The sequence below is a fragment of the Microtus ochrogaster genome, chromosome 6, assembly GCF_000317375.1.
Source record: "Microtus ochrogaster isolate Prairie Vole_2 chromosome 6, MicOch1.0, whole genome shotgun sequence".
Lineage (NCBI taxonomy): Eukaryota > Metazoa > Chordata > Mammalia > Rodentia > Cricetidae > Microtus > Microtus ochrogaster.
In genome coordinates this window covers 79,284,015-79,296,182 of record NC_022013.1, presented here as the reverse complement: position 1 = coordinate 79,296,182, position 12,168 = coordinate 79,284,015, and the positions used below count along the sequence as shown (strand labels likewise).

At 44.2% G+C, this 12,168-nt stretch overlaps 2 protein-coding genes across 3 annotated transcripts in view; one reads left to right on the top strand and one right to left on the bottom strand.

The window, feature by feature from the left end:
- Positions 1–12,168, bottom strand: part of C6H1orf74 (chromosome 6 C1orf74 homolog) — a 69,206-nt gene that overhangs the window by 5,718 nt on the left and 51,320 nt on the right. The gene's annotated exons all lie outside the window — the stretch shown is intronic.
- Positions 1–12,168, top strand: part of Hsd11b1 (hydroxysteroid 11-beta dehydrogenase 1) — a 46,888-nt gene that overhangs the window by 32,627 nt on the left and 2,093 nt on the right. For both annotated transcript variants that reach the window (XM_005348908.3, XM_013346946.2), the window contains one exon: positions 11,650–11,793. In XM_005348908.3, coding sequence (XP_005348965.1) covers positions 11,650–11,793 — 144 coding nt within the window. The remainder of the gene's footprint in view (positions 1–11,649; positions 11,794–12,168) is intronic.

Below are 12,168 nucleotides of genomic sequence, written 5' to 3'. Positions count from 1 at the left end.
TATCTCTGGATGGATGGATGGATGGATGGATGGATGGATGGATGGATGGGTGGATGGATGATCCTGTCCAAATACATTTGTTCTCTGACTTATTCGACTATCCACAGCGATTTTAGCAGTGTTTTAATTTAGTTATGCAGTACTTCAGGCACACTGTCAAGGTTAAATATTCCCCACGTCAGTACATTAGTGAGAATGAAATCACTTGTTGGACTGTAACTTTTGAGTCAGCTGAGAGCTGCCTGTGTGGTCTAAATAGAGCTCAACAATTTAACAGTATAGGGAGGGAAGGACAAAACAGGTTTCTCAGCTAGCAGGATTCAGAATCTCCATGATGTTTTGCATAGAGACAAGAATATACAGATGCTAATCTCATGCAGCTCTGCTACTATGGCTTCCAGAAAGGAAGCTGGCTCCTCAGTGTGATACTGTTGCTCGGGATGGTGGTGGGGAGCCAAGGGCGGTGTTAAAGGGTGTGGGCACCAGAGTAGGAAGTCACTCACCCCTCACCCAACTACTTCTGATTGCTCTAAGAAAATGATCGCACATACCTTTCAATCCAATAAACCCAGAAGTAGTTGTCAAGATGAGTGGAAACATTTATGGTGTATTCTGGAGGCGGAGTGTTGTGGGGGTTTGAAAGCATGTGTGTAGTAGCTAGAGCACCTGCAGGGCTTGGAGGAATGCCATGGAGGTCAGAGTGGAACTCGCTGAGGACCTAAAGGCTCCAGGAGTCACTGGAGATGGACTTTAAGGCACTGCACTTGGGCACTGCACTTGGGCAAGACCTGAAGGACTGAGGCAGTCCTTCAATTATGAATTATGAATCGTGTCTCGTCTGCCACTGAAAGGAGACAGGGAGATCTGAAATCAGAAAGTCTCTCTGATGAGAATAGCAACAATGTTTGCAGGTTAAGGACAACATCTTACCCATGGTGACAGCTTCCAGTTTTCCCTTTACAAGGCTGGGTGGCCTGGCCATGGTGACACATTCCTGCAAGCACAGACCTTGGGAGGTGGAGGCAGGGTGTGGACTCTGCTCTGAAACACTGTGAGTTCCAACGTCAAAAAAAAATGAAAAGTACTTTGGAGCTGCAGCCCTCAAAGCCGCCTTGACTTTATTCAAAGTCACTTCTAGGTGAAAACTTCAACCTCCTCATCAGAGGTGAGGGGCGCGAAGGTGCTGCCAGCAAAGACATCTTATTGGAGGCACACAAATAGAACGCTAAGGCTTAAAGACAGAAGATGCTGTGCCTAAATTAGACTCAACACAGATGCGTATTTATTTTGTTTAAAATCTGGCTCCTGAATTTCTCAACAAAACGTATGCTGCAAAATAAGACTGTCCTCAAAAAGGGAGCACAGAGGGAAACAAATAAATGCTGAGATGAATTCCTCATGAAAGAGTAAGACAGAAGGCAAGAGCAACAGGAAAAGCAAAACCATCGACATTTAAAGTTATTTCTATGATAGAAGAGTCATGGTACGCACACAGGGAGAATGAAGGCTGTGTTAAAGCTGCAAACGGAAGTTAGCGGTGGCCTTGAAGCCTCCACACAATCCCACAATTGCAGGGCTCTGAAGAGACTGGCAGGACACCACAGCTCACGGCTGTCCTGACTGTCCAAATGCTCCAAAACAAACTTACTGCTTGCCTTGGCATTTTAAAAATACTATAAGGGTCACAGGTAGTAGTACTAGTAACCCTAGTACTCAGAAGGCTGAGGCAGGAGGACTATGTGTTTGAGACTCTGGGAAGGACTTTTAAAGTTTGAATTGTTTTATATTGCTACTAACATGAGATCTTGGGGGTGAACAAGAAAGGGAAGGTTGTGGTTTAATAGAGATATTTTTGTGTGTCAAGTTATCCTTGTCTCAAGAAAAAAATCAGAAAACCAAAAATTATGGTTCGAGTCGTAACTCGGCAGAGTGCTTTTCTTCTATTCAGGAAGCCCTGGGTTTCACCCCCAGCACTGCACAATGCAGGTGTGGGCTGCATGCCTGTGAACTTAACCGGAGGATCAGAACTTCAGAGTCACTCTCTGCCACACAAGGAGTATCAGGCCAGGCCAGCCTAGGCTAGAAACCGACAGAGAGAGAGAGAGAGAGAAAGAGAGAGAAAGAGAAAGAGAGAGAGAGAGAGAGAGAGAGAGAGAGAGAGAGAGAGAGAGAGAGGAGCCTGTGCCTGAACTAATGGTTAGTTTTTTGATAGATTTGCAGTTCTCATCTGAGTGGAATATGTGATAAGTGGAACAATGGTCCAGTTAAATGGAACATTTGAGGTCATCTGTATGCATTACCAAACTGCTTTAGAATGACAGAAGACTGAGCATTTAAAATAGAAAAGAATAAAGCCCAATGATGAACAATAACATAACAAAAAATGGATCCTAGTCTATTACATGCCACAGAAAACAATGAGTTCATGATTGCATAATCACATGAATAAACAAATGGAGAAAGGAGGCGTCTCCCCCACATAATGGAAGGCCAAATGATAAACACAAAAAGCAAGAAGGACACTGGACAATCTCCAGTTAGCAACCATTATGGTAATCATTCATCAAGGACACATTAATGAATGTTAAAACCAGAGGGCGAAGGCTTAATAACAAACAGAATTTGCATTAGTCTCAAAGTGCTACCAACTTACAACAACAAAAAAAAAAAAATGAAGTCAATCGTCCAAAGAACTTGAAAAGTTACTTCCCCAAAGAAGATATTTCAAATGTCCAATAGAAACATGCAAAGGTATTCAACATCTCTAATCACTAGTGAAACCCCAAGTATTAGGAGGCAACAGCCCATACTCATTAGTGTGTTGCTATCACGACAGGCCAGGAGGCAGAAAGGCAGAAAGAAAAAGGAGGGGAAGCAGAAGAAAAAGATGAGGGAAGAGAAATGCGGAAAAACTGGAAGCTCTGTATAACAGTCGTGGAAATGTAAAATGGTACAGCTGTGTGGAGGGAAAAAAAACACAGCCACTCCTCAAAACATTTGGAGATAGCATTGCCACGCAATCCAGCGGCTCTCCTTGTGGGTAGATACCCAGGGTTAGCATCGGTCTTAGAGCGAGATTTGAAAACAGCTAAAGCGCAGGAGCAGCCCAAGCATCCACAAACCCATGAGAGCATGACGAAACGCGGATGGTGTGCGGTCCTAACCTGGAGGCAATCCTGACATACAACACAGTAAGGCAGCTACAAATAAAATAAGAAGTCAGGTACTGAAAATAGAGTAGTGTCAGCCAGGCTTAGGAGAGGAGAAAACGGGAGTTATTGTTAGATGGGTGCAACGTTCAATTTCAGCATAAACCGTTCTGGAGATGATAGTGAAGCTGTTGCACAACAGAAATGTGCCCTGATGCCACTGAACAGTGTGTTTAAGGATAGGCAATACACTTTCGGAAAAAACCACCTAACATAATGACTGATTGCAAGGGAAAAGAGCAGTTCCATGCTAGAGAAACCTCACTGTTCCTCTTGAGTCCAACGATTCCTGCTTAACATCACCAGCCACAGAATGGACCAGAACCACGTAGAAACTGGGTGGGATGGGATGTGAAGAACATAGAATTACTCCTGAGACTACCAGAACTGCATAGCTCAAATCAAATCACTGCCAGAATATTAGACAAATCCAAATGGCAGGACAGCCACCGGAACTGCGGTGGCATATGTCCAATGTCCAGCTTCCCAGAAAGGAAAAAAATTAACCTGATTGGTAACATCTCTCTATTGTCAAATAGTCCCATGATTGCCATAGCCTGACATCACCTTGCTTGCAAAATTTGTAAACATTGAGCCGTAAGTTCTTGTTACCTGGCAAAAGCCAGGCACAGAATATCGGCTGGTACAGGATAAGTGCCATGAACTTCAAAGGACACTGAAGAATCTTTTCAAATAGAAGTGGACTGAGAAGTCCCAGCATGCAATAGAACTTGTGTTTTTTGGGATGTTTTTGCTATGAAGGATATGGTGGAATCAAGCCTTGGCACCCCATGGGGGTCTGTGGACTATATACCAAGAACCCATTGCATTCCTGAAATGGGTTGCATTCCTGAAATGCATTCCTGGAAAGACATCCATTATCCTAACTCTATGAACCTATGGATATGACCTTATTTAGAAGGATCTCTGCAGGTTTAATTGGATGAAGGCTCTTGAGCTGAAATGACCCTGAATAACCCAAGTGAGCACTTAATCCAATCATAAGCACCCCATAAGAAACAGGGGACAAAAGGAAAGAGGGGCCACATGAAGACACACCCTCAGAGACTAGAGCAGAGGCTCCACCAGCAATACTGACGTCCAGGGAGGATTCTCTCTTGGAGCTTTTGAAGGGATCATGGTCTTTCCGACTCATTAATTTCACATGTCTCCAATTCACAACTGTGAGAATAAATCTTAGCTATCTTAAGCTACCCGCTCCATCACTAGTTCTTACAGAAGCCCTGAGAATTGAGTGAATGACTTCCTTCGGTGTTATGCTCGTATTGTGAACAAGTAGGAAGGCATGAACACTGGCATATTCAAGGTGGTAGAACATGGGGTCAGCACTGACTTCTGTTGTCATGGAAGCCATGTGTGGCAGTACATGCCTATCATCCTAGCAGTTGGAAGAAGGAGAATCAGGAGTTCAAGAGTTCACCCCCAATACAGAATAGTCTGAGGCCAATGTGAGCTGTATGAGACCCTGTCTAAGGCCAGTGTGAACTGTATGACCCTGTCTAAGGCCAGTATGAACTGTATGAGACCCTGTCTAAGGCCAGTGTGAACTGTATGACCCTGTCTAAAGGAGGCTGGGGGAAAGAAATCCCTTTTGTGTACAGTGTTTCAACTTTACGAAAAGTTGGACATTATTTTAAAAGAAAAAGGTATTCTCCATCCTAGGAACCCAGTAAGATGTAGGAAGTGTGGGAGTGGAGACTTTGGGGGTTTACTTTGGGGCTTTTTTGGTGAAGTCTCTGGAAAACACTCCCATCCATCCCCAGTGGTTCCCAGGCGAACTTCAGTCTGACCTCTCCTGTCTTCCATAACCAGCTGCTTTGCTGGATTTTCAGATGACTTCAATTTCAAGGGCAAATTTTTAACTTCTGTAGCTGAATGCTCAGAAAGAAAAAGTTATAATGAATTAAAAAGCTTCATTCCTGCCCTTCTTCAGACTTTAAGAGGAACCCAGGCAAATTAATCACAATCACTTGCTCCCCACTGGTGGAGCGAGCTCCTGCTTGATGTCTACCGTGTTTCCATGGCCTGAGCGAGAAATTCGCCTAGACCCTGCACTCCAAGCTCCCCTTTTATCTCTGGTGTTCAGCTAACAAGTCTGTGTGCACAGCTGCAGAGCCTGTCTGCCAGCTCACTCTGACTGTTCTGCAGTGACTGGAACCTAGTGTTTGGGGAACAGATCTAATCACGGGCGTTCTATCCCATTTACATCTGCCCTCAGACATAGCAGGCTCCTTGTCCTATGTTTTGCTTCATAAAATATGGTCACCACAGCTCTCTTTGTGTCTAAATCTTCCTGGAAAAGAATCCACTGCATGTGTGTGTAGGTGTACATGTGTGTGTGTGTTCTGCTGAGGTTTTTTTTTTTGCTTTGTTTTGTTTTGTCGGTTTTGGGGTTTTTTGTTTTGTTTTGTTTTGTTTTTCAAGACAGGGTTTCTTTATATAACAGCCCTGGCTGTCCTGGAACTTACTTTGTAGACTAGGCTGGCCTCATACTCACAGAGATCTGCCTGACTCTGCCTCCCAAGTGTAGGGATTAAAGACAAGTGCCACCACCCACCAACCGACCAACCCGCTTATTCTGTTGTTTTGTCAACCAAAACTTGACCTTGAGCAAAATGCTCAAAGTCTCCTCAGACCCTCACTTATGGCTGCCTGGAGGACCAGTTTCCAGTAGAAAAGGGCTCAAAAGGAAACCATGGAGTTGATCAATACTAGACATTTTTATCTGAGGGAAAAAGACTCACACACTCACTTGATGTTTTCCTTCTTTATTCTCTATTCTTCTCTGTTCTTTTTCATGTTCTTTCTGTGTTCTTTCTACTGTATACTTTTTTTCTACAACTTACACACCCCAACAAAGTTTTTTGGGCAATATAGGAATTATAATATGGTTACATTCTGTTTTTCAAGTGAATGATTACAATGATTTAAAAATAGCTGCATGTTTTCCATATCCCTTACATGATTAAACATTTTACGTATTACAGGTGAAAACAAATTATCCCAAGAATCCGCATATATTCATACCCAAGAAACTCGTTATAGATTAACTGTGTGGGCAACAAGGTATTCTTCTCAGTTAGCTCTTTTACTGGCAGGCTACATTTTGCAGTTACAAACAAAAGGCCAGTTACTTTATTACTTATCTTGAAAGGTGTAATCTTATAAAGAATCTTCAAGGAATCACAAACCTAAGCTTTTATGCATAAAAAAAAGAACCAGTTAGCTCTACTTTAAATCTTTAGGGTACGTACCCACTCACCAATAGTCTTTTATATCAGGAGACTGAGAGCAAAAATGGGTACAAGGAATTAATCACCTTTGGCTATCAACCAGTCCAAGCAAGAAAAGTGCATCAAATAGTAAAAATTGGATTGTTTTGTTCTTGTTTCCTGACCTTGAAGAGATCTGCATTCAACTGTGTGTCCTTTGAAACTTTAAATTATCTTTTTGGATTTTTTTTTTACCTCAAAACTACTTGATAAAAACATACTAGTCTAACTTTAAGTTATTTTTAAAGCTTGGTCTTTGGTGTGGAAGCTGCCTGAGGTTTGCTGCTGTTTCTGTGCTCAGAGCTGCCCTGCTCCTTCCTCCTCCAGGTGGAGTTTCCATGTATGTGTAGACTTGAGTTTGAGAACTGTTTATTTTAAGAGATCAAAGGTGAGCTGTGAAACCCAAAAGGCAGAATGTGTTTATAATAGATGTCAGTAGCAGGTGAAGCCACAGTAGACACAGCAAAGGGGAACCCCATGCAAGCTTTTTGTCATATGGCTAATAAGTGTTCTGCAATTTTCACCGAATCTTGACCCTTGCTTAATATTTATTTCTATATTTAAAGGCACCTTATAAACCAGATGGGATGGTTAGTGTTAGCTGTTGTCTTGATAGAATCTAGAATTACCTGGGAGATGAGCGTGTCTGTGCGGGATTGATCATATTGATATGGACTGTGGGTGGGAAAATTCCCTACCAGGACTAATATTGTGGACTGCACAGTTGAGCACTGGCATGCCTGTGTTCTTCTGTCTCTGATTCTTGACTCCGGATTCAATGTGACTGGCTGCCTCAAGTTCCTGTCACACTTCCTAACACGAGAGACTGTAACCCGAACTGAGAGCCAGAACACACCCCTGCTCCTTCATGTGGCTTCTGTCAGTTTCATCGCAGCGACAGAAAAACAAAACAAGATCCCGTATGTGACGCTGTGACTCCTTCAGGGAAACCTGTGCCGCTTCTGACTCCTTCCCTGCCTCTCTCCTTTCTCCCCTCCCTCTCTTTTCTCACTTCCTTCCTTTTCTCCTGAAAAACCACTTAGGATGCAGCTCTGGGCATGTGGATATAACCTACAGCTTGTTAAAAGATGGGGCATGAGATGGAGGGAGTTTCATGAACAAACCAAAAACAGGCCCTGCATGGCTCCTTGTTTCTATAGCTCAATCGTTAACACCCAGGAATAAACACATCAGTTGCCACAGTCTGTATCCTCATTACAACTAAGGAAGGTATAGTAGGTGACAAGAGACTGTCCCCAGGAGAAATGTCCCCCGGAAACCTGTGAGCATAAACTTACCTGAGCAAGGGTCCTCAAAAATATAACTCAGATATCCAGATGAAATCATCTCCGATTCTCTGAGTGAGCCTAACTCCAATATCAAGAGGTCTTGTAGAGACACAAAAGAGAGAGGAATGGGAATAGAATGTGCACAAGGAAAGTGAAAAAGCCAGGATCAAGGTATCTATGTGAGGGGCTGGAGTCCACACCTGGGCTTTGGTCAGTGAGCTGTGGGAGGAGGGATTACACCATCAGTTTTCAACCTGTGGTGGGTCAAAGCCCTTGGGGTGCGGAACGACCCTTTCACAGGGGTAGCATATCAGATATTTGCATTATGATTCATATCAGTAGCAAAATTACAGTCATGAAGTAGCAACAAAATAATGTTATGTTTGGGGTCACCCCAGCATGAGGAACTGGGTTCAAGGGTTGCAGCATTAGGAAGGTTGAGACCCACTGTGACCATATCATGCTTGTGGCAACTGATTTGTTATGGTGCCCTAGGAAGCAAATCTACAGGGCCAAGAGTGACCAGACTGTGTGTGTGACTTCGCCTGTAATCTGAAAGTGAAAATAATACTAGTGGTCATAAAGTTTGTCTGTGTGGTACTTGAACATCAGACCAAAGAAAACTTCCCCGACACAGAGGGTTTGGAACTGTTTTTAGCACGTGATTCCTGGAAAATGTGGATATAAAGAACAGGGGCCCAGTAATGGCAATCATAATAAAACCATAATAATCATAATAATAAAAGAAAAATAAAGGAAACAGTATTGGAAACATCAGAGTGTAAGAGTGGCCCATGAAAATCAGATCTGAGTCTTGTTTGTTTTCACCAACCTTTCAACTTTGAATAATTATTCAGCCTTTGAACTTTAGAATGAGATATACAAATTAAAAAAAAAAGTTAGCAACTATTTAACTTCAGCCCGTGCAGCTGCTGTGCACCACACCTTTGCCCTTGCTAACTCACCCTTTTTCATATCTGAACAGTGGCTCTCTGTCCTAGCCTTACATAACTTGGTTTTTTAGCTCAAAACCAAGTGGCCGTAATTAGAATCCTCTGTCATTTATTTCACTTTCTTGAAAGGGGCCATGGCATGAGTTTAAGCCGGTGTGCACATTGTCTGGGGCTGGACCGCCCTTTAAGACTAGGAGAGGGGTCTATTTGAAGAACGTGCACACAGAAGGGCAAGGTGGTCGTCTCCAGCACCAGGCAGCTTTCCAAGGCTTGCCAGCACCAGGCAGCTTTCCAAGGCTTGCGTCTGTCCTCCTGCCCTTCCTTTCACCAAGTGCGCGTGCTCTCCCGAATTAAGTGTCTCTTGAGATGGAAAACTCCTGCTTCTCTTTACTGTGTTATCTTACTTTCCACATATCCTCTCTAATGTGGTTTGCATTGATTTATGACGGTGGCATTTTTCCGCTTCTCTGAGTAATTAGCTATTTGTCCCAACATGATATTCTGAATAGCTCATACATTTTTTGCTGATTTGAATACTAATTCTGTTGACGACAACAGCATTCTCCGAGCCTTCTCAGAGTCACAGTCTATGCTAAGCATATTACGTGGCTATTTCGGCTTTATGATGGTATTATTCACAGACTGCAGCTAGGGAATGCCACGCTTGGGATTTATATCCATGCTACCCGTTCCCTAAAGTTCACATTTTAATCAAAAACTATTCCTATAAATATTTTGGATCTAATTTTGGCCTAAACATTAACTGAAATTATTGACGGAATCGGAGTTCCTATGTAGGGCAGGCTTCACAGATGACCCAGTTCGAGCTGTGTCCCATGATCCTCGTGGCTCTGCTTGCCTCCCCGTATGGTTTCCCACTCAGCTGCAGCAGTTCTAGCCCCATATGAATGCTCAAAGTGTCCATCAGGAGAGAAATAAGACCCCTAGTCTCAGAAGCTTCCAGGAGGGAAAAGAACTTTTCTGAGCCGCTCAACAAAAAGTTCCTTGTCTCATTGGTCCAGACTGGGTCACATGCCCATTCCTGTAGCAGTCCTGGGTAAAGGGGTGGAGCCTCAGCGATATCAGGTTCCTTCTCTCACGTGGTCTATCCATAACAAGGTTTGAGTCCAGCTCCCAAGTGTTGAAAGTTAAAAACAACTGTGGGCTAAGCAAATGAGAAAGTTAAGTCAGGGCTGTCTGCTGGTGGTACGGAGCTGGTGAGGCCACTCCAGGCCACCGTGTCTCCCCTGTGACTCTGCGCCGCCTTCTTCAACGTGTGCCTGCTACCTCACGGTTCAAGGAGCCATGGCTATCACAGCCACCTTCAGACACCTAAGAAGACAGAATGGAAGGCAGAGACTTTTCTGCCCCTGTGTGGAGCTGAGCCGCTCAGCAATAACGGGCAGAGAGGACGGTGAGGCACACAGTTCACTCTGGATAACTGTGTGCCCACGATAGGAACTGGGTTCCGCTGCTATGAAAGAGGCGTACTGAGAGATCGGCAGTACCCCGGCTGGTAGAAACGCGCATTTGTTAGAGGGTCTAGGACAGTCAGAGAAGCAAAATGTCTGCCTGTTGTCACTCAGGGCTAGCGCTTCTGCTGGCTGCTGTCACTCAGGGCTAGTGCTTCTGCTGGCTGCTGTTCCTAAGGGTTAGTGCTTTTGCTGGCTGCATGTCACATTCTCTCAGACATCTATGATTGTTATAATTTTAGAAGAAAAATGAGCACTGTTTGGAGACACATCACATAATCCTGGGTCTCTGTACTATATCCCTTTCTCTGGATTGCTGATTGTTCACAGTGATGCAGATACCAAGTGGCCAGATATATTTCAGCCAGGTTAACTGCTCACTAAGCAGAACAATTAACCAACCCTCTTTGGAGGAATGAGACAATTCCAGAGGACTCTGCGATGCATTGCTCAGTTTCCAGAATACAAGGAAAAAGTGTTACACGTTCAAGAGAAGGGAAGCTGTCCGCAAAAATGGACCCTGAACTGGCTCTGCCTCCAGAACTAGCAGACCAGGATGTCATAGTCTGTCTATCAGTGTTCAGAAGTACACAATTCTCAGCTCACATCTGTTCTACCCACAGAGCGTGTGAGATGCTCACCCTATTATGTCTATGTTCGCCTCAGAAGACCGGAATGGGTCTTGACTGATGTGATGGAATCTCAGGTTTTGTGTAAAACTGAAACGCAGGTGTTTCATCCCCCCCACACAGAGAGAAAACAGCCACTGAGCTGGTCCGCCAGGATCAGCACTGGAGACAGCAGCTGTAAGAACATATGGCTGTCTTGAAGCCCAGCTTGCTGCCTCTCATTGCTTAGCATCTCTTTCCAGTGACGTCTGTTTTGCAGCTCACCCTGTATGCTATTGGTCCTGCCTCAGTTACCGCTCTATTGTGGGTGAAGAGACACCGTGACTAAGGCAACTCTCAAAATAAATTAATTAATTAAATTAAAAAGCATTGAATTGGGAGTTTGCTCACAGTTTCAGATGGTTCGTCCATTATCATCATGGTGATGCTGGAGAAGCAGCTGAAAGTTTTAATCCTGAGGATCGGATGGGGTGGGGCCCAGTGGGCCTGGTGTAGGCTTCTGAAACCTCAAAGCCCACCCCCTTCAACAACACTGCTCCAACAAGGCCACACCTCCTAAACTTTTCAAGCATTTCACCAACTGGGGACTGAGCCTGTGGGGAGGGGGCATTCTCACTCAAACCACCAAACCTCCCTTCGGAAATGTAATGCCTTGGGATAATTTAGGGTCTAGTGAGAAACTGAGACTCAGTGGGCAAGGAAGGAGACCCCTCAGGGGTTGCCAGCCCCCCCCCAAGTCAAGCCCTGCTCTGTCTGAGGACAAACTGGATCCTTATTAAAAAACTTCTTTCTCTTGTCATTTAGGGAAAATGGCCCAGCCTTTGGTTGCTCCCTACTCGGCAACCAAGTTTGCTCTGGATGGGTTTTTTTCTACCGTCAGACAAGAACACTCACTAGCCAAGGTCAACGTGTCCATCACTCTCTGTATCCTTGGCCTCATAGACACAGGTAAGGAAAGGAACAATGGCCTTAAATTGGTCCATCAGCTTTACCATGTAGAAAAAGGGTTTTGTCCTTCTCAGAAGTACATTAGAATGCATCAGAGACCACAGCTAGAAGCCTCAGGCTCATCATTTAATTAGGCACTTTGGTCACTGGTGGATTCTAGCCCATTTGACCCTCCTTTCTATTCTGAACACCATACTCAGTATATTCTACCCTGAGCTCCTTATGCTTGCACGAACTCCCCATGGTCATTGTCAATGAATAGAAGACACTAAACACCTGTGTTCTTTTCTTACTGGACTCAGCAGTAAGGAGACATAGGCTCATGAGCCCCTGCAATGTGATACACTGACTCCTTAGAAACAACAATTAGTACTC